Source organism: Oryzias melastigma, linkage group LG1 (assembly GCF_002922805.2).
Source record: "Oryzias melastigma strain HK-1 linkage group LG1, ASM292280v2, whole genome shotgun sequence".
Taxonomy (NCBI): Eukaryota; Metazoa; Chordata; class Actinopteri; order Beloniformes; family Adrianichthyidae; genus Oryzias; species Oryzias melastigma.
Genome location: NC_050512.1, coordinates 24,229,732 through 24,252,009, shown reverse-complemented (window position 1 = coordinate 24,252,009; position 22,278 = coordinate 24,229,732). Strand labels below are relative to the sequence as shown.

Sequence of the window (22,278 nt, the reverse complement as noted above, 5' to 3'; positions counted from 1 at the left end):
CTCATAATTTAAAATACAAGTCAATACAGGACATTTCATTTTCACATTCTGTCTGCATTCCTTCTCTCTTAAATTAAGTCAAAATGCAATTTTGAGGGAGGTATTTTCATTTTCTTCCATAACACGGCTCATTCAGTAACTTAATTAAAATATTAAAGAAAATGGCAAGTCACTTTTTCTTTTTTTACTAATTCTGAAAGTGAATTTTTCACATGCAGCTCTGACCAGCGTGGATCAAAGACATTTTTGTCCTTTTTCATCAACATGATTTATTTAGAGTCCAAAACCTCCTCCAAATATTCACTTCTTTGTAAGTTTTGCATTTATTTTAAAGGCTTAAATCAACAATAGGAATGCTGCAGTCTGAAGTGCACATATGTCAGCTTTCTTCTCACAAGATCCTGGTTTTTAATCTGCATTTTCTTGACAGTTTGACGGTCGCGTTCAAAGCTGCTTGCAGACAGTGCATCTCACAACACGTTGGACATGGTGGCAGTGAGGATGCTAAACACAAAGCCTGTCAGGTCTCATTTCACCTCACTCAAAGTGTGTGGAGTTGATTTTTTCAGGTCAGTACTGTAAGCAGGTCCACCTGCTCCGTTTTCTTCCACAGCCAGACCTTTGAGTGGATTTTTCCTCCTCTGTTCTAATTAAAACTGTGATAGAATTTTTGCAAATAAAATTCCCAATAAGCACATTTATAGTTGGGTTGTTTGGAGATGGATGGGAATGTTGCTGTTTAATTAAAAACTGCTGTCTGTGGAGGTTCACCTGTGCTTTACTCCTGCACTCCACTTCACAGGGGACTGCTGGCTGATTGAAACGCACCCTGTATCCATGGTAACGGAGCGGTGACAGCTACTGTACCTCTCATCACCGCTGATTCCATAAACACAGAGATGAGTGCAGGTGCCTGCAGGAACGCAGGAACTCACCACCGACGTGTTTCTCAGGTACTTGTTCTTGTTTTAAGGTGAAAATTGAGGGAAAGGTTTTTACTTTTCAGAGTTTTCAGCAACTTGTCATTTCTACCCTGACGATAAACATGTCTCTAAAACAGTGACATTTTTTTTCTTTATCTCTCAACTTTTGAGCTTCAAAAAAAAAAAAAAAATCTCAGTTTAGTATCTTCAGTGTTTTCCTCCCTCAATGAAATAAAAACAAACTTTAAAGTGACAGACATTTTTTCCATTCTCCGTTCCTTCAGAGCAATTACAGAAAAAAAGGCCTATTTTTTTAATTGAAATGGAAGTTTGAAACCAAAAAAATATTAGTTTTTATCCAGATAGGGATGCAACTTTGATGTATTTTAAGTCTTCCCAGTGTTATTTATATATTTATTTATTTTTAATTAACATTATGCCAGTTTATAGCAAAAATCCAAAAATTAAATCAGAAATTTGCCTCTGAATTCTGGGCGAGAACTATTGGCTCAGAATAAGCCCACCCCCTCTTCCCATCATCCATTTGTTTACAGGTTACAGCCCCTCACAACCCCAACATAATATGTGTGCAACAAAAATGGCGAGCAATATGGAAGCTTTCCAACGCACAGTTTTCCAGATGTCAGATCAGACATGGAAAACAAAGACGTACATGGATCTAGAGGAGGCATCAGAATTATGATTTTCATTGGAGTGCTTCTTTAAGCATTAGTGAAATAAAGATAAAAGAAAACATTTGGAAAAATACTGCAGTTTTTATACAACCTCTGAGAAATTTTACAATCTAATTTGCAGCTTTCTCGTCATTTAATTTGATGGTTGATAGCATATTTTTAACAAAAGGTTGAATGTGTCTGATCAGTGACTGAAGGTGTTGCTGCAGAACAAACCCAAATCATTAACCTTCCACCACCGTGCCTGAGAGTTAATCTGCTTTCATTCATTTATTTGTATTTTCCAGATGGAGCTCCATATTGCAGCGTCTCAACTCTGCTTTCATGTTGTAAATACAATGCAGTTTCAGATGCAACGTATCACGTGGAGCTTCCATTTTTGCATTCACAAACAGCACTTCAGTTTATTTCATGCTCAAGGATACATCAGAACATCAAGAGTGGTTGCTGAGTAAACCACAGACTAGAATGAAAGGAGCCTGGACTGAACTAAAAGAGACTGAATTCACGTCAAGGACGAGCAGAAGAAAGCATGAAACAGAAACATCATGTTGTGCTGAACATAAAAATGTAGCAACATATCAGCTTTGAGTTGTTTTAAAAGAATTGGAAGTGAATTTACAGCACAATTATGACAGAAATGATAGCAGCATATTTTTTCTGCAACTCATCTTCCTCCGATTTGATAATCAAACTCATCCAGGTTACACAAGGTTGGTATGGCAACGATTCGTCTCTGCAACGCAAAGACGGGCCGCGTAGATTAGGACGCCATTACATCAACGCGTCCTCCAGTCTGTTCTGTGTTTCTGTCTGACATTAGCTCCACCAACACCTGCTTCAAGTACAGATTAAGGCAATGAAACAAACAGCAAATCAACAAACACTTGACCGTGTTTTGAGTGTAATTATATCGTATTTTCATCCTTTTTTGTCCAAAGATTAGATTTAAAAACTTTTTGAGCTAATTTTACATATTACACTCAAAAAAAGTCTGAATCTGGTTGTTTCCACATCAACCGCTCCTGAAAAACCTCCAGAGCTGACAGTGAAGGAGACTTGTGGATAATGAACTCCTGCATCTTCTTCACTCACAGCCACTTTTCTAAAGGTCACATCCATTCAGATCTGAAGCCAAACTGCGCATAACTTTGTGCAAACAGCTCTCCTCACTAATTAGTCTGATTAGTGTTATCTCCCTCCAGTTAATTATAAAGTTCCATCCATGTTTAGAGCGAGCCAATTTACTGCTGCCAAACAGCCACGTTCTAATGAGGAGCTGACAGAAAAACTGGTTAAGAGTCTCATGAGATCATGACGACGGTTTATTGGCTGAGTTTAGGACTTGTGCTCCTCTTCCTTTCAAATTGAGGAAATAATATTTACAATATTAAGAAACAGAAAAGTAAAAAAAAAGTAAATGCAAGAAAATACATAAATACTGGAGTTTTTTTTAGCTTAGTTTAGTTTCCCAAAGACATTTGATCCGTCTGTTTCTCTGAAGAGTCCTTCATGGATGGATTCCCCCGTGAGATGCTGTGTGAGTGCTGCAGACGACCCTTCACTTTGTTACATGATGGAGCAGGTGAAGCCGCAACACTCCTTCAGGAGGGTGAGGCCCGTCTTGGTGTAGGGGTTCTGCTGAGCCCTGGTTGGAGTTCTTCTGGATGGACCAGCTGTAACAGAACCGTTCCAGAGAGGAAAACACAAGCAAAGGGGTCAGAAAAAGAAAAAAGTTTTATTCATCTGCGATGGAAAATGGGGTGTTTTGACAATGAAAAGTAATTTATTGTTATTATTTTTATTGATTTATATTTAGGGATGTATAAACAACTAAAAGTTGTAGCAGGTCTGCCAACTTTAGTAGTTTTATTAACATTAAAATATGCATATTTACCCCTTCTTTATCTTTAATCAACTAATCTATCCATCCATCCGTCCATCTGTCCATTCGTCCATCCATCGGTCAATCCATCCATCTATCCATCCATCGGTCAATCCATCCATCCGTCTGTCCGTCCATCCATCCATCCATCCATCCATCCATCCATACATCCATTTATCCATCCATCCATCGGTCAATCCATCCATCCGTCTGTCCGTCCATCCATCCATCCATTTATCCATCCATCCATCGGTCAATCCATCCATCCGTCCATCTGTTCATTCGTCCATCCATCCATCTATCCATCTATCCGTCGATCCATCCATCCGTCCATCTGTCCATTCGTCCATCCATCCATCTATCCATCCATCCATCGGTCAATCCGTCCATCTGTCCATTCGTCCATCCATCCATCTATCCATCCATCCATCAGTCAATCCATCCATCCGTCTGTCCGTCCATCCGTCCATCTGTCCATTCGTCCATCCATCCATCTATCCATCCATCCATCGCTCAATCGATCCATCTGTCCGTCCGTCCATCCGACCATCTGTCCATTCTTCCATCCGTCCATCCAGAACTTTTTACCAACATGCTGTCAAATTGTCGCCTTTAAGGTGCTTAACAAATAAATACAAATACAAACATTAGTTGAAGCACTAAAAAAATCATTAGACACATTAGATTACAAGCAACAACAATGAAAAAACAGACACGAAAAGGAGGGAAACACTGTGGCTAACCTATATATATAATGAAGTAAATGTACATTTTTGCTTAAATAAATACCTGTTTTCTTCATGTTTCCTGGGAATTTGGCCTTCAAAAAATCTGCCATTTCCTTATCTTCTTCCTTCTCCCTGCAAACATAGAGATTTGTCAGGACTGGAGATTAGTAGAGAACCCAAAGAACATTTAAAAAAGACTGTTGGTGGTAAGTGGTAAGTCTGTCGTAACATTATAACACAACAAAAAGCACATTCACTCTTCACTACCAGCCCCCAATTTGGCGTCTTTTTAGGCCTTTAAGTTTTTAGGTTTATTATACATGTTTTTCTAGTGTTTTACATTTTCTGTATGTTTTATACTATTTTTTATGGTGTTAACATTTGGATTTTGAGTCTCTTGTGAATATTGAATTCTATTCTATTCTATTCTATTCTATTCTATTCTATTCTATTTGTGAGTTGGGGTAAAGAGCCTGAAGATAAAGGGACCAAATTGTTAGACTTGACTTTCCATGAGAGTAATAAATAAGATCAGAAGCCTCTAGTTGATTGGAAACCAGAACCTGATGCTGTGACTGAGAAAAGACAAACTCCACTGAACATAAATGAGGTAAAACATTAGAAAAACCGACAAAACTAAATTTCAACTAGGACTAAATGTCACAATAAAGATAAAAAAACACATTTCATACAGAATCCTTAACGTTTTATTGATGAGAGTTTCATGCATCACTATATCTGCTATGAGATCAGATGATTTGTCTGGATCTCCGATGACGTGATTTTGAAGCCCACCTGAGTCGCTCAAACTCCACATCGTCCACCAGGAAGTCTCTGGTTTCCACCAGCTTGTGAATCTGCTGCAGAAGTTCGTCTTCTCGCTGGCGGTCTTCATTGGATTTATCATTATCTGGAGCACAAACCACACAAGTGCTGTCATATTATGGGATACATTTGCTCTTCAGCTGCTCTCCTTGTTGTCTTCTTCGAGTGTGTGAAGGAATCCTACCAGGTATAGACACCAGTTTATGAAGCTCCTTCTTCAGTCGAGTGATTTCTTTGCACAGCTGGATGTCGTCCATCCTGCTCAAACACAACAACAACAATAAACAAACATGAGGGATGGATTTTTCTTCTACATTTCCAAATCTCTGCTACTTACATAAACTTTTCTCTAATTATTTGCTTCATTTTTTTATTTGTTATGAACTGTATTTTCCCATAAATGTCCTTATTAAAGATTAAACAATTTGTCTTTTTCTTCAAAAAATCTGTTTAGCTTTAATTTTCAAAATAATTTTCAAAAAACTCCACTTGGTCTTTTTCTCATTTCCCTGCTGGACCTTGAAGGTTTGTCCTCCAGACTAAAGCTGAAGTCCACAGTGATGATGAAGTTCTGATGGTTTTTCATTTTTTTTCTCCAACAGTGTTTCTGAAAGGACCAGCAACTTTTTTAATCAGCCTTTTTTTAATCAAAGAAATGCTTGAAAACAATCATTATAACTAAATTAAAACCAAACAAAGAATTTGTCAGCTGGTAACTATAGCGGTTTGTAGCATTTTCCTAGTTTCTCTTACATTTTGGGTGTTTTTTCCCCCCTGAATTTAAATACTTTGGTTATAAATGAGTCATATTGTGTATTTTTTCTAACCACTCTTAAGGCAAAACATAAAAAATCCAGTAATGTGAATCACACTTATTGCAATCAGAGATTTTCCCTTTTACTTCAAATGTGATTTACCAATTCAGAGACAGAAAATATGAGGGAAAACTATATTATAAATAAATTAAAAAATCACTTTTTCTCATTTTTTTTACTTCTCCTGTCTGAAAGATTGAGACTTTATTCAAAACTGCAAGGATCATCTAAAAACCAAGTTTAAAAAATAAGTTAGGAAATGTGCGATCACTGCAAAATTGTCCAAGAAATAGTGTTTTGGTTATATCAAATACATTTTTAACAAATTAATATCAAATAACAAATGTGTAAAGTAAGAAATAGAGGATGGTTGTGCAGTTTTGGTGTTTGTTCATAAACTGGGATTATTGCTGTGATGATTCATGTGAGTTTGTTCCAATCATTTTGGTCTGGTGGACTAAAGGAGGCGAATGTAGGGGCACTTTAATTTGGACTTAGGCAATGTTTATTTATCTATTTATGAATTTGTTTGATTCAGTGTTCAAACTTTATGCAGCAGTAGAGAGCAGAATATTGAAGCCTGAACAGGAGTAAAAAAGCAGAATCTTTAATTTAAGTAATTTGTTTTCTAGTTTTTTTTCTTCCTTTTCTCAAAATCATACAGAGCAGTCTCACTAAAACCATGAGAAATGTGCAGACAGTAATTATTAAAATCTCTTCGTAAATCCTTGTGTTGCTCTATAATCAACATTGTACATCGTCAGGCAGAAATCCAGCTGTTGCAGCAACATCTGGAGCTGTGTCGCCCCCCCTAAATGCTGGTTTAGACAATTGTTTTGTTGTAATTAAATGCACACGCTCATTATAAAAGCTGAAAAACAAAACATTTGACTATTTTCATTGGTATTTCTTTAGAATAGTATTGTATCGTCCTTACTACCAGCAAAACAAAAAAAAAGTCCAGTCATTTTTTGGTTTTTATGACAAAAACTCCAGTGCCCCACCCCCTAGAAAAGCCCCAAATGTCCTCTTGTAAATCCCAAAAAGAGTTAACTCAGTAGTATGCAGTTTTTGGAAGATAATCAGGTTTAGAAATATTTTCCACTTTTTCATTGCTGGTCGTCAGGTGTGGCTCTTTCTCAATCGAATCAAAAGACAGCTCTAGTTCAGATAACTGAATCCACTCACATGTATCTGAGCTCTGACTCCCTCCTGACCAGGACGTCCCGAATTCTCTCAATCTTGAAGAGTTCTCCCTCGATGTCGTCCACGGTGATGGTGGAGTCTGCCATGGACACCACGTCCTCCTCTGACACAGAGAGAGAAGCACAGCCGGCATGTGAGCACCACGCCATGAGTGGAGTCTATACCCATATAAATATAAGGTATTTGTGAGTAACAGATCGTGCAAGTTGTCCCTCCTAGAATTGGGTTTGGTCTGTAATCTTCATCATAGATGCACTTCAATCGTCAGATGAAATTATGTTTTTTTTCTCCCCAAAATCTCATAATCCAATGCTGAGTTCATTCTTTATTTCCAGATCTGTTGTCCTGTACTCCGTGCAAAGAAAAAATAAAAAAGCAGCCTCAAAGTATGATGTTTTCCACTCTTGTGCTTCTCAAAGGTAAGGTGTTTCTGGGGTGCAGGTTGATCTCATCTGACCACATGAAATTCTCCTAATCTTCCTCTGGATCATCCAGATGGTCTCTGGCAAACTTTAATCATATAAGTGGGTGGTCTTTTGGAGAACTGCAGGTTTTAGTGAATTTTCTTCCAATATTATTTTGTAACTGTGGTTCCAGCCCTCTACAGGTCATTGACCGTCCATATTTATCTGTTCTGCTCCTGAATTTGAGTCTTGAAGTCCATTTAAACAGCAAAAAGTGGCACTTTTCAGTATCGAAAATTCATGGACACCAATTGAAATCACTTAGTGATCAACGATGTAACAAATGACAAAGAATAGTTAAAGCTGTCTACCATCTGTGACAGTTAGACACGCTGTAAAATGTAGATATAAAAGGCGATGTCATCTGCAAATTACGTAAATCTCATAGGCAACAGAAATAAAACAAAATTCTATTTTTTTTTCTTTTTTTTTGTCATTTAAAATTGTGTTGAATCAATCACAAAGGATATTCACAGCTAGGATCTCTGTTTGTGTACTCCAAACAAATAAAGGCTATTTCCATCTTAGTTTTTCTCTTTTGAGACAATGTCTGGCACTAAACTGTATGGCTGCAAAACTCCAATACTTCTTTGCATTTTTTTTTTGATACCCTAATGTTAGCTTGGGCTTTTGGAATATAATAAAATGTTATTAATTTAATCACACTTCTCAGTTCTGTGAAGTTGGATGTCAAAGAAAGTGGAAACATTGATGATAAATGCGTCCATAATGTGTTTTCTCTTCACAGTTTTTCAACCTTTTACAGCAGGCTCTGGTTTGGAAGTGACCTTCATCTCTGTACTCTCCTGACTCTCTTGGCACTTGCTTAAATTGTTCCATTCAGAGCTGAATGCAGTGATAACAGGCGGCAGACACAAAAACACTGAGACTGCAGCTCCACCGCTGACATTCATTTCAGGACTCGCCTGCACGGCGCCTCTCAGCTCTCCCTGCTAGAGTTTTTTTCTAGTCTCATTGTGGGGCGCCCGGACTGGCCTTCAAAGTGCAGCGAGGACACCTTCAGCTCATAAAAGAAGAAGAACAGGAGTGTGCAGGTATCAGTCAGGCTCATATTCTGGTCCAAATAGCAACAAATTTGAGAAGGAAGCAGAGAGCAGCTGCTTCAAAGTGACTCAGATGAGGGCTTTGTTTTGGGGCTTTACAGCTGCAGCATGACATCCAGTGGAGTAGAGAGATGATGGAATAAATAGACACATGTTCACAGAGACGCTCTGTACTCAAACAGGCTGACGTCAATGTATCGCCAAGACAACCTTGATACCTGGGAGGAGGAACGGTAACGCTGCACTAAGCTCTGAAGAGTTTATGAGTTTAAAGGAACGATTTTTACTAAAAAGCAATCCCGACCTCATCATGCTTTCATTTTTAAGCATAATGCATCTCATTTGACTTTAGCCTGACAAGAGCTAAAGCCAACTTTCAAAGATTTTTAATGGTTCAGCTGCTTTCTACTCTCTTGAGATGCTGGTTTTGATTTGGAATGCTCATTGTCGAAAGGCAAACACGTCTCCATACATGGGCTTTATGGGAGTTTAAATGAAGAAAAGAGGTACATTTCTGAGTTCTGTCTGTTTTTTAAAGACTCACGCCTATGAAATTTGTGTTTTTTGGTGTTTTAAACATGTTCTTGCATGTTTTTTTTATTTTTATTCAAACTGTGATGAATCAGGAGCAGATAAAAAAAGCTTGTAGTTGTTGCATACAAGCTCTCTGCTGTGCTCCATTCCAATTCACCCACATGCAGACAAATAGATCCATGAGCGTCCTCGTTTTCTTAGTCTAATATGGTCTCTGGGTCAAGGCTGTACAGCTGGATAGCTCCAATAGTGCTCGCCATTTTTGTTGCACCAGTAATGTTAGGTAGGTAGGGATTGTAAGAGGCTGTAAAATGGAGAGTAAACAGAGGGATTATGGGAAATAAGTGCAGGTCTATAATTGTAATTACATCCAGCCTTATTTTATTGTTATTAATGACCCGATGTTATCTTGCGCTCATTTATAACTTTTATAATTTTGACAAAATATATTTTTATTGAGAGTAAAATATTGAAAGTTATTAAGGTTTAAGTTGATTTATTTTGAAATAATTTTCCTGACTGTTTTTATTAATAGTTAAGTTAAAAAGTTAAATTTTTAAAATTCTGTTCGTCCCACTATAAGGTTTGTTTTGGATCTTGGCCCCTTGTGCGATTGAGTTTGACACCCCCATATAGGTGATCAAAAACAGGGGCCTCTTTGGTTAAACATAAAAATAAGTCTTAAAAATACGTTTTTACATCTCTGTTGACCTGAAGACGTTTTGGTTGCTCAACTCTACCTCCAGAATGAACAGATGTATATGCAAAACTTTGGTTAAAAGTTTGATCTTTTATGAGCCAAAAACACATATTATCTTATTCTGCACAACAATGGTTACTAGCTGTCCAGAGCTGCACTGAGATGATTCTGTTTGGCACAAATTATCTTTTATTTTGAAAAGAAGTTATTTGAGCTTCTGTCAAACGTAAAAAAAAGAAGGAAAAAAAACACATTTTGAGAGATGTTAGGTTCATGCTTGTGACAAAATATATATAATTCTTATTTATTATTAAAAAGAAGGTCATGAATTGAAACCAGAATTTCTTAAAGGCTAAAGTAAGACTATGCGGCTTCTTCTAAGTTTTGATCAGGTTGCAGACCCCGATCTAAACTTAAACTCATTTTAAGAGCTCTTTCCTCAATCTGATCATTTACAGCACGTCAAAAACTTTTTCCATCAGAGAAATGACATGAAAAACAAGATAATTTGACGCCTCAGATCCTCCATCACTCCTGACCAGCATTCCAGATGTAAAGAGGCTGCATGCCTCACTGCAGAGACTCCAGAACAGGTCATTCTGCCACCGAGCGGCTATGAGTCATCGCTCCGCCTTTCCACAATAATCCCTCCTCAGCACAGCTTTTCTTTACTTACACACTTGCAATTAGCACTTCTCCTCTTTTTCCTCATCTATAACCCTCTAAAGAGCTCCGTTTACACTTTTTTTTATGTAGACGCCCTGTTGACTGTTCTGACACTTCGCTCTAGGCATGCTGTGGCAGTTCACCAACACAGATCAGAATGATTAGAGGATGAGTGAGGAGGATGAGTGTACACCTTCATTTAGTGAGTGTAGAAGTTAAAAAAAGATTGTGATGTCACCATAGAAACGTAATGAAGGATCTCTTCATTTCTACAAGAAACTTGAGAGAGGGATGACTCATTTACTGCAAATAAATAAAAGCAAGAGGAAGAATCACCTTTTAATTCACTTACATGGATGACATGATCATGCAATGGAACACACAGGTACAACACACAACATTGACACTTGAAAGACACCTGTGGATTCTTGATTTTGCAGCATGATTTTAAAAACGATAATACATTCTTATTCATTTAGTAAATTAATAAATAAACACAAAATATTTGAAAGAAATACTTAAACACTCCACCCACATAGAATTGATGCTCTGCATTAACATTGCCCCTAATCATGATATAAACATAAACCCACAGAGGTTTGGTCTCATGCAGGTGAACAGTACACAGATAACCTGCTTTGTTGGCGCGCGTGCTCCATTCGGTGTGCTCCAGTGAACCGTAGACGTGCAGAGAGCCTTCCTTCTCCTTCTTCTCCATCGACGTTTCTGCGGGAAAACGTGAAGCTCGGCGGGCACAGGCGCTGCTGGAGCCTCAGTGCATCGGCGGTCGGTCTTCAGCCTGCTGAGGAGCAAACGGCTCTGCTCCTGCGGCTCGCGCATCCTCCCGCAGGTGCCGGAGCGCGTGCAGCTCCACGCAGCGTGCAAAGCGCCCAGAGCCGCTCTGACTCACTGGCGCCATCTGGTGGCCACTGTATGTAATTACATATTTTAAAGAAAGTTGATCTCTGAGAAGGGTTTATTTACATGTCAATTCACTTTTTTGTTTATTCACACAATTACATTTAGGATCTATTTATACATTAGAAAAAAGTGCAACATATTATGTAAATTTTAAACTCATGATGTTAGACCTAAAGACCCAAACCCCATGGACTTCTACTGACAGCTAAATAATCTACAGGAGTGTTATTCAACAAAACAAAAAATATACATTAAAGGATTTAAAAAAAAAAATCCAGTTGTAACAGCTGAACAAGTAGTCATGTCAGAAGTCCTACAGCTCTTTGGAACATGAAGGAAGAGGTTTCACAGTCATTAGGATCAGGTCAAACACAGTGCAGCTGCTCCACTCCACAAGTTACCTTCCACGAGAAGCAGATGCACCTTGGTGGTGCCAAAAAAAGCACAAATCGAGAAACAAACACTTACTCAAATATTTTTGATCATAATTGTCCTTTGTTTGCTCTCAAATGCTCGTAAGCAGCAAAACCAGACTAGCAGCTTCTTACTGTAACTGCATCTATAAAAGTTTTGTTTTTAACTGGTTCCCAGGAGCTGCTGGAGGTGTGGAGAGCCCTTCCTGACAATGAAGTAACAGGCACAGGAAGAACGAGCTGCCAGAACCAGATCGAAACATCAAATCTATGTTACGGTAACCACTGATTTGAGCTGGAGGCGAGCCAAGTCAGTCTGCAGGATTGTGTGAATGACCTACTTATTGTTGTGTCAAGGAAAAGGTTTTTTTTTTTTTTTTTTAAGTAGTGCATTTATAGATCAGGTAACTTCATGATTAGAAAGTTCCAGAGTCACTTCTCAAAAGGAAGATCGGCATTACGGAACAACATTCAGATTGTAGACGTGTGGAGTGGATTTTACCTGATGGGTGCTTTGTTTCGTTTAAGTGCTAGAACACGCTTTGAGGAGCTTAAACCTTAGTCACAACTGCTAAATCAGCCGATTCTGATGCATCAAAATCAGCTGATTTCACCATTTGCATAAACAGTCGGAGTCATTTTGGCGTCGCCGCCAACATCTCCTGTGTCAATAAGTTAAAGTGTCCCATGCATTGACCTCCAGAGCTTAATCTGATGAGAGCACCTGTGTCACAGTGGCCCTCCATCGAGGCCCCGCCCCTCACAGAGATGCAGAAAGGTGCAACTCCAGCTAAGGGCTCCACAGCGAATCCATATTTACACAAGACGACTGTCCGCGTTAATTAAAGTATGTGGAGCAAAAACAACAAAATCAGTTCCTAGAATGGCGACTGTCCTTTAGTTTCCAGGAGCAGCTTAAGAAGACTTCCGTCGGTCAGTTGATGATGCCTGCAAACGTATTGATTGGCAGGAGGAGAGTTTTCCTCATGTATTTGCTGAGTCCAGCTTCTTGCTCGTCCTGGTCCACTTTGAGCGTCCTGGTTCTGTGGGCGAAGTATCCCGGATCCAGACAAGGGGAGATCTCCACACTGAGCAGAGAAAGCATCAGTTACAGGCGGCATGCAAATCAAGGCGGTGGCCGTGAATACAAATCTAACATCAAACACTGAGCCGTCGGGTCGCGCGCTGCATGAATTATGAGAGCGGAGGCTTCAGCCTGTTACCTCTGCACGTCTTTGTAGGTCCGTCGACTGTCTCTGTCCAGGGTGACGGTGAAAGATCGACTTTCCAGAGTGCGGAGCTTTATGTTGTTGCTACGGATCTTTGGCTCCTGAAGAAAACACAGAGTCAATTCAGAGGTTGGATGGACACATCTGCACAGTTTTACAGTTTCCTAAAACCCATTTAAAGTCTTAAGATTAAAAAATAATATTTATTTTCTGGATTTTTAATGCAAGTCTGCATGAAGGTTCAGTAGGTCTGTTCTCAATCTTTAAGAACCTCTCTGATAAAAATGTTTTTAAATGATGTTTTTAATATACTTTTGTGGCATTTTTTGATGATATTCTGGTGCATTTCTGAGAATTTATTTATTCAAATTGTGAATCAAAAGCAACAAAAAATGTAGTGAAAGAAAACAACTTATTTGTTACAGAGAAATAACAGGACTGGTCGATTTCCATTCTGATGCATCTACTTATAGACGACTAGATCCATGTAGGTCTTCATTTTTCTCTTTGGCTCAAACTGCAGGCTCGCCATTTTTGTTGCACCCGTAATGTTCGGTTGGGGTTGTGAGGGGCTGTAAGCGAGTGAGAGAGTGTAGACAGAGAGCTCTCAGCGATAGTGAGGGGGAGAGGGGGTAGGGTTGCTCCGTGTCAAGAAAACAACACAGGTTTGTTCATTTAGTCTAAAAATGACATAAGGAACGCTTTAAAATAGATAAAATATTTATTTATTTTATTTAACCTTTATTTTACCAGGAATTCCAACTGAGATTAAGTGTATTATACTGTCCATTCCTCACTATAAAGAACCCCAAAACAGCATTTTGATCTGTTCACGCATTTTTGAGTAATCCTCTAAAGACCCCCACTCTAAGCAGCAGTCCATCATATACCCACAAAAACGAGCGGGTCGTCACTGCGGGACGTAGACCGGTGAGAAACGCTCTTTTGGTTCAGCGTTTAACCGTCGTGAGAACATTCTGGGGAGGAATCTGCATGACATTTAAGGTGGATCAGATCTTAAACGTATCAGAGAATGACGCCAGCAGACGGGTGATATTGGGAAGGCGGTAGGAGAAAGGGAGAAGACTATTTCCTGGTGGAAGTTAGGAGAACTTGTTTGAACATGAATTATTGAGTAAAGCCGGAAAGATGTGCATCTCCAGGAAAATGATTCACATGAAAGTGAAGAGGATTTTTGATACGGAGATCGATGTTTCTTCAAGAAAAAAAGAAAGTTCATAGCCAGAGATAATAAGAACACAATCTAATGTCAACACTGGAGCTAAAGCTTCGGTGTTAAAGTGAGCAACCGATCTGTACACTCTGAAGTGATAGCTGATCTGATCAAACTGCAGCTAAGAATAGAAGAGTCTGCCCAGCTGAGAATCGGACTAATAACTGCTGTGTTGACAGCCGTCATCTGATCCGGATGATGAAACATGTAGACAATCGGCTGCATTTAAGCAAAACAAAACATGCTGGCTGCAGATGCACTATGGAGGCATTTCTACTCACCACAACAGTGCTCTTGTTCTTCGTGGATACCTCATTTAGAGTCAGGCTCAAACAGTTGAGGTCTAAAACACACAGAGAACGTGTTAATCATTAGATAATCAGGTTAAAACCAACTGCGAGAGCTAAACTACCTTCTGCTTCGTTGGAGGGAATGGCACTGATCTGAGCTCTGGACGTCCGGACTGACAGCCCTTTCTCCACGTCTCGGCCGCTCAGCGTTACCTAGTGAGGTGGAATGAGAACATTACAGATGTTTGTTCCTGTTGAGGAATCTGGATTCACTAAAGCTGCTATGAAATGAATCTGAGGAGGAAATAGAGCCTCAAAAACAAGACGACTCACCTTCTTGTAATTCATGGAGATGACCCCTCCACAAAATTCTGCAGAGACCTTCTTGGGTTTATCTGATTGGCAGGAAGAAAATGTTTGTCATTTCTTCGTTTCTGATGCAGCAGCTTCTACTGTAATGAGCGTGAACAGATGATGCCTTCATGGCCGTCTCACCGCCTTTGATTGATTCAATGAAGTGTCTGAACTCTGGGAACTCCATGTCCAGGTGGGTGACAAAAACATCTTCTACAGCTTCCTTTTCTTCTCTGGTGAAGGAAATCTAATAAAAAGGAGCAACATTTAAAATGATTTTTAAACCATTGAGGACTTTAACCTTCAGTGTTACACAGGTAAATCAGGGGAGGGTCTACCTTAACGAAGAAGATGTTGAAATAGACGGGCTGCTGGCCACAGCGGACGTAGTAGGAGATGACATCAGAGATGAAGGGATCTTTTGGTCTTCCGGTGTTCATTGGTTGCTTTAAAAATGAATAAATAAAATCAATACTTTATGAAACCGCCAATAAAGTTGTAACTTTAGCCATATTTGGGCTTCAGAGCTGAAATGAAACAACTCGGCTCATGTCTGAATTCACTACTTAGAGCACTTGCCAGTTTGTTTAAGTGCCCAAATCTACAATTCCAAAATCAGGAGCCCCAGATATTTCCCAGAAGTCTTAGGGTGAAACGCAGACACAATGCCGACGTCATGAAATGGGTGAAGCCAGAAGCAGTGAAAGGCGGCGCCTCAGAGATAAAGTCGTCTTACTTCCGGGTAGGGAAAAAACGTACGAAAATAATTCATATTTCACAAATAATTTGTTCTATATTGTGTCAAAGGTAATATAAGAAAAGCATAGTATGGCCCTTTAAGGAGTGAGAAGGGAATTTGGACATAGCCACAGAGTTATTCTTTTAATTAACAATTTCTACTTTTCAGAAAATTCATTTCTTTCTTTTTTATTTTAATGTAATTTGGACCTAAAACCCATCAATATTTGCATTAAGATCCAGAATGTTAATGTTTTTTTTTAGAAAATGAGCAGAAATCAGCAGACAAACCAGATCTGGCAGATTAGAAACAGTGGATAAAATAACTAAACGGAACAATAAAGTTTGACTTAAAAAAAAAAAAGAAAAAACTTCTTAATGTCTTAATATTAAGTAAACAATAATTCATTTGGTAGTTTTTATTGAAACATTTTGATGATTTTTATCTATTCTCTTCCTACACATTTCTTTGTAAACATGTTTTTATTAATCCTTCCATGCTTTCATGAGTTCTAGGGAAATGCTTTGTTAAAAGCCAACAGAGGTAACACTTAGGACACTAATGAGTGGCAGTGATGGGATTGGAAAGAGGAAACAGGCTGTGAGGCTTTGGCTTGAATGGAAATTAGGTTAGGGAAGTCCAGCGTTAAAAAAACAGTAAAGAAAAACCACAAACAGAAGTGCGACCTGTAAAAACGACGTCACTACCAGAGTCACCGCACAAACACGCCTTCTATGAGTTACCAAAATGAGAACTTCAGCTTTTTTTTCTGCTTTCACTTCATTTGAATTCATCAGAACCGTTGGAGTCATTTTTGTAACTTCAGTACAAAATAAAACAACATTTCATGTCACATTTATGAACAGAGTTCAACTGAAAATGACGAGCAGCAGTTTGGATCAGACTCAGAAAATATGATGCAACAACTTCCTGTTTGTCAGCTTGAGCCTGTTAGCGGAGTGAAGATCTGTCAATGCATTGAGGTTATTTAGAAAAGTGTCTCTAAGATAAACTAAAAGTTTTCTTCACATGTTTGTCTTCATACCATTTTGGCCAGATTATGGATCATGGGGCTCAAGCTCTTGACGTTACAGTTGTACCACGGGTCCACGTTGCTCAAGTAAGAACCGAGAGAGCAGGAGTCTCTGGACTCACTGAGGGGTTTCTGCAAAAGGAGGAACAGGAAAGTGAAGTTGAAACTTTCTCAGACTAAAAGCAGTGAAGAAATGGGAAATGTTTTTTCAGGTCAACCAGAACAACTGATCGGATCAATTCAATATCATTCCTAGTTATCTTTTAACTGCGATTATGCAGTTTTTAGACAAAATAAATAATGAAAAAAGCAGAAAGAGTTCATAAGACGTTTGTATATGTCCTCCATCCTGAAAAACATGTTACTAAAACACAAAAAATATCATTTACATTGGGGTAGGTCTTTAAAATGAATTAACAACTGTCCTTATTGTTTCAGGAAAATAAATATGTATAAAAAGGTTTAACATACCAGCTGATTTTTTTTACAGTAAAGTAACTAAAGGGAAGTTTTCAATAGAAGCTGAACTATAAGGACATTTCTTGTAAACAGCATCTTTCCTGACACATTTTCATCTAACTTCAGTCAAACACGTTTGTTTCCCTGACAGACGCTGAATTCAGCCACTTCTTGTAATTACACTGGAGACAGAATTACCTCGACAGAGGAGCAGCAACACTGAGCCGTGCAAACAGGAATGTAGTAAAACTGGAGGCTGACTTTATTCGTGAGATAAAGCCGGCGTGCTTCTCTTTTCCTGCAAAAGATGAGGGACGTTAGTTTGGCGTTTTTAATATCTATATCGCTTCTTTTTCCTCATACTAGAAAAAAATCCAAACCCTTTCAGCCATTTTGACTGGAATGTTATAAGAGACCAATTTTAGGTTATGGATCAATGCTAACACATGTTTACAAAGACACCATTAAACAAGAAAAATTGAATCTTTGCAAAAGGCAAACAGTTCCTGTGCTCTCTTATTTATTGAAAAAGTTGTGTTCTAAAAATAACCAGATATAGACAAAATCAGCAGAGTAGTAATCTTTATTTACAATTATTCTAGATGTTTTAAAGTGTGTTTCTTTAACAAAAAAAAAATTCTCAGTGTTCTCCTTATTTGCGAGGCAGGAAGTTAGAGATGCTTTTTTAAAAAGTGTGTGGAGGTTAAGAAACACAAGTTTTTCTTACTTGAGGAGGTAGTAGGCCTTAGTCAAGCGACCCACGACCCTGTCATCCCCCATGATGACTATCCTGGCTGTGTAGGGTTTCTGTTGCTTGAGGAAGTTGACGGAGTTGGCTCCTGTCCGCCTCTGCAGAGTGGTACCTCTTCTTTCGTCGCCTCCTCCACCTGCCGCCTGGCTGACGCCATCCTCCAGCGTCTCCTGAATCAGCCTCCCGCTTTCAGCAGAGGGTTTTACCTTCATGCAGTTACGCCGACTCAGCTTCCCAAAGTCTCGCCCGCTACACAAGGAGGAAGTCTAATGTCATGAAAGCTTCCTACAGTTTTAATAGGATATTGGTGAATTCAATGTAAAAAACTGGATCCATGGTGGTTTTTTTTTGTTTTTTATATAAAATGACTATAGGAGTGTATAAACACAAAGTTGGACACTAGAAAGAAACAATACTTACTTGCTTGGTTCACCTAAAGGACTCGGACTATTAGTGTCCAGAGAAGACACTGAGAAGGTATCGTCACCAGGGGGGAGGTCTTTTTCAATCCCACTGTCGCTGGACAAAATGGAGAAGCGAGGCATGTCAACTTCTATCATGGTGCTGAGCGGATCGCCGAAGTCAAAGTCGTCCTCGTCTTCGCAGAAGGAAGGGAAGTGCTCCAACATGTTGCTGGATCGAAACCACTTGGTCAGCTCTCGCCCTGTGATTATTACACATGGAGAGGGTGAGTACAGCACAGCGGGAGCTTGAAGAATTTTGAAATGAAAAGATAAATAGCCAAAAGCAAATGGGGGAACAGCCATTGGCTGTATAGGAGAACTGGACTGAGTGAGCGTGATGTCATTCATAGAAAACTGCTTACTTCCACTTCCAACCAAATTAAGAGAATTCAGTCACCATTTTTCTGTAATACAGACATGTTGGAGCCAGATGAAAATGCTGAAATCTCTACCTGTCTGTCCTGCAATTTTAAATCTCGTCTTTTAACATATATGAAAAGTTTGTGAAAATTTGAAATAATGTACTTCTGTTTTATTGTGTTATATTTACTGTTAAATTTATTTTATTTATAATATTTACATGAAAATGTTGGGATTTTAGTAGGCCCATCAATCATTATTCGACAATACCAAAATACCGTTTACTACAGAAAATCGTAGACTCTAATTTGGTTTCGTCGACGCATGTTTTTTTTTTTTTTGCTTATGATAAGGATTTTGATAACCACCAGCTACAAAGTCATTTGGATTGCAAAGCCCAACAGGAACTTTTGGAGGAAGCATCGCCCTTCCTAAACCATAGAAGAAGACAGATACAAACTTGAATGTAGCACCTGAAACGGAAACATCCCACACTCCAGTCTTCCTCACTGTACCCGACATCGTAGTCAAGGTATTTTTACTCACATTTTATTATAAGAGAGTGGGTGTAATGTTAGTGCAAGATAATGTTGGATTTTAAGTTTAATGACTCACTAAACAATAAGCTGAATGTGCAGCGCTGCTGTCACTGGAAGTAAACAAATCTTCAAATTAAAGTGTCGGTGAAAAATGAGTTCCATTTACTGACATAAGTTCTGAGGAAACTAATAGCAACATTTTCAAGATTTGTCGTTAAATCACACAAAATAAAAGTGATGTTTAGGTTTTGTTTACTGAAGTTAACCACAAAGTTAACAAAAAAAAAACAAAAATAAATCATTTTTGCTTAAGTTTAGACAATGATTTAGTGCAGGGATCAGGAACCCTATAACAGGTCAGTCAATTATAGTTTTTTTTGTGCTAGCTAGCTTATAGCTTTGCTGGGACCTTACATTTCTTTAGCTATTATAAGGTGAAATTGAAATTCATGAACCAACTATACATATAAAATGTCAATCTCTGTGAATACACCATTTGCCAAGCATTAGTAGTACTGCACATGATGTGAACTTCCTTTGATTGAGTATCAGTATAAATAAATAACTGTTCAACATGGAGGACAGCAGGCACCATATACTTTTAATGAGGCATCTCATTGGTCCAGTTCTCACATACAGTCATTGCTTTTGGTGTTGTGGTAGAGCTGATGTTGGTCTTCAGTCGAAGACTTCTTTTTTTGTTGTTTTTTTGTGTAAACCACCTCCCTCGTTAGAGCTGATTAGCATAAACAACTCCCTTTAGCCTCCCGGTGTGTCCCGGATCACTCACAGATATCCAGATCCTCCGTCCACAGGTGGAAGCTCATCTCCGGGTTAGGAAGAGGACAGTCACACAGCGGCCCCCCACACAATGGCTCTGCAGCACAAAGAGGAAGAAGCCAAAACTGTCACGCTGACAATCAAAACAAAAGGAACCCCCGACTCCAAATGCATAACTTCCTCTTCGCAAACACTTATCCATCCTTTTTGTTACTCAGCAGGAATGAATGTGAAGCAGGTCTGTTGGACTTAACAGTGAGGGGAAGTGCAGAAATAGATATCCGGAAATTTTAATAACACCCAAAACCAACTGGAGAGATTTGGTCAAAAGAGGAAACAAAGAGACAGAGGGTTTCATCTTTGATGCTAGCAGAAGATCAAGCTGTGTAAATATGGATGTTTGAGCTCATTAAAATGCAGGGACACAATACACATATAAACAGCTGTTTGAATATACTTAACAGTCTTCTAAACACATGTAGAGTATTTCCTATATTTCTGTGAAGGTTTTAATTAACCTGAGTCAGCTCCATATCTACAAAAGGTTTAAAATGAGGTCATCCGGAGCTCAAGACGATTCACCTCTAATCAAAGAGGCTTCTTTCAATCCTGGGAAATCCTACATTTCAGTGTGCAGAACCAGGACAACAGCCCTTTGAACTGATTTTAGGCTGAATCACATTGAAAGGTTCTCATCTTCCTGGTTACTGTCTGTTTTTATTGTGTGTGTTCCATCTTTGACCCAATATTGGGAGACAGAGCCTCGTCTTTCTTTGTCACAGAGCTTTGTACCTGAATCTGCGTGTGAGAAGATCTCCCTGTAGAGCTGCTGGATCTGAGTCCGCAGCGCTCCACCTTCTCTTTTGCTGCCCTCCTCTGCCATCTGTTCCAGGACTGCCTGAACTTCCTGAAAGTATGGCTCAATGTCCTGACCCTTCTGTTACCAAAAAAAAGAAAAAAAAAGAAACAAACAAAAAAAGTTGTTTACACAGGAAACTTATGTTGCATTTTAGATTTAAATCTCTAATTTCCTTTGCATTTTTTACATTTTTATTGTGCTTCAGTAGTGAGCTGCATTTTGAAGATAGTTTGGCCGAATCTGAATTCTTCCCCTACAGCTTCAAACTACCCCTACATTTAGCCCTCCAAGCAGAGAGTTGTGGAAGAATAGTGTCTTCAATTTCAGACAACGCATCCCTTCAAAGTGTCATACTTATTTGCCTGTCATCTACGTTAGCGCGTAGCTGGAGAGCTTGGAAAGTACACAACAACGTCCTTTTTCAAAAGTCGTGCTAAAAACAAAAACTCATTATTTGAATTTAAATGTAAACTGGGTACCTTTAAAAAAACTGTTTTGGACACCGCTACTCCTACAATTGGAGTGGTTTGGAGAAGCTGTAGGGACAGAATTTTGATTTGTCCTTTGAAAACTAAATAAATGAATGAGGAGGGGGTTGAAATCGATTGTTTCATTCAGAATATATTCAAAGCTTAGAGCTGCAATGTGAAAAATATTAATAATTCCAATGTAAAATAATTATTAAAATAATGACCCACACCGATGAAAATTGTGTTTTTGGTCTTTTTAACATGAACATGAGGCCTTCTTCTGATGATGGAGGACATGTATAAAGAAATTAAACACAAATATGTATTTCTGCATATTTTTCCTTCAAATCGTTGTGAATCGGGGGCAGATGAAACAATGAATCAGAGTGTATTTGTGATGTAGAAAATAAACTGGGGGGAGCTACAAGCTCCCTGCTCATCACATTTAAAAGATTTTAGAATAGCTCAAAAGATTAGCAAAATGGGACTTTTATTTTCTACCAGATACTACTACCACAAATCTTCTAATGGTAGCCCTGGCGTTTAATCAAAAAATTCAATAGAATCAAGAAAAAAAATATGGCGCACAAAAATGAATAGCCGAAGTCCCTCCCCCCGTCGGAGCCGGCCGCAAAAAAACATCATTAGTGCCTGAAATAATTATCCGTACGTCCTCGACCAGAACGCCCCTTTTTAACCATTCGACCTTTTTTCCCTTTGACATAACATAACTGCTGACATGATCAGCTGATTCACAGAGAAAAAAAAAAAACGCCATTTCGCCAGCTTTTTCTCTAGTGGTAAACAGGTGTATTTACTGTATACAAACTTGAACACTTGTTAATATTGACTTGACAGAAATAAAACTATTAACGTTC

The 22,278-nt window shown here is 38.8% G+C and overlaps 2 protein-coding genes and 1 long non-coding RNA gene across 3 annotated transcripts in view; 1 reads left to right on the top strand and 2 right to left on the bottom strand.

Moving 5' to 3' along the window:
- The first annotated feature begins 82 nt into the window (after positions 1-82).
- On the top strand, positions 83-2,197 carry LOC118599133. The gene is made up of 2 exons (XR_004948426.1): positions 83-953; positions 1,906-2,197. It is a non-coding gene; the product is annotated as an uncharacterized LOC118599133 (long non-coding RNA).
- LOC112157391 (bMERB domain-containing protein 1) lies at positions 1,864-11,271 on the bottom strand. Its single transcript, XM_024290090.2, has 6 exons — positions 11,139-11,271; positions 7,060-7,180; positions 5,241-5,314; positions 5,027-5,141; positions 4,293-4,363; positions 1,864-3,294 (listed from the first exon to the last, which is right to left on the bottom strand). The coding sequence occupies exons 1-6, from the start codon at positions 11,221-11,223 to the stop codon at positions 3,188-3,190; spliced, it is 573 nt and encodes a 190-aa protein (XP_024145858.1). The 5' UTR covers positions 11,224-11,271; the 3' UTR covers positions 1,864-3,187.
- LOC112157389 (phosphoinositide 3-kinase regulatory subunit 6) overlaps positions 10,820-22,278 on the bottom strand; it is a 28,078-nt gene continuing 16,619 nt past the window's right edge. Inside the window, exons 10-22 of the mRNA XM_024290089.2 lie at positions 20,864-21,008; positions 20,082-20,168; positions 18,349-18,592; positions 17,905-18,177; positions 17,376-17,475; positions 16,731-16,850; positions 15,285-15,392; positions 15,088-15,193; positions 14,926-14,987; positions 14,715-14,805; positions 14,584-14,645; positions 13,063-13,169; positions 10,820-12,927 (exon numbers count right to left, since the gene is read on the bottom strand). Of these exons, the coding sequence (XP_024145857.1) occupies positions 12,774-12,927; positions 13,063-13,169; positions 14,584-14,645; positions 14,715-14,805; positions 14,926-14,987; positions 15,088-15,193; positions 15,285-15,392; positions 16,731-16,850; positions 17,376-17,475; positions 17,905-18,177; positions 18,349-18,592; positions 20,082-20,168; positions 20,864-21,008 (1,659 nt within the window). The 3' untranslated portion in view covers positions 10,820-12,773. The remainder of the gene's footprint in view (positions 12,928-13,062; positions 13,170-14,583; positions 14,646-14,714; positions 14,806-14,925; positions 14,988-15,087; positions 15,194-15,284; positions 15,393-16,730; positions 16,851-17,375; positions 17,476-17,904; positions 18,178-18,348; positions 18,593-20,081; positions 20,169-20,863; positions 21,009-22,278) is intronic.

Coding starts and splice junctions, on each gene's coding strand:
- LOC112157391 (XM_024290090.2), bottom strand. CDS start 11,223: ATGGAGAAGAAGGAGAAGGAAGGCTCTCTGCACGTCTACGGTTCACTG. Junction 7,181..11,138: donor CACGCGCGCCAACAAAGCAG/GTTATCTGTGTA, acceptor TCTCTGTGTCAG/AGGAGGACGTGGTGTCCATG. Junction 3,295..4,292: donor AGGAAACATGAAGAAAACAG/GTATTTATTTAA, acceptor GTTCTGTTACAG/CTGGTCCATCCAGAAGAACT.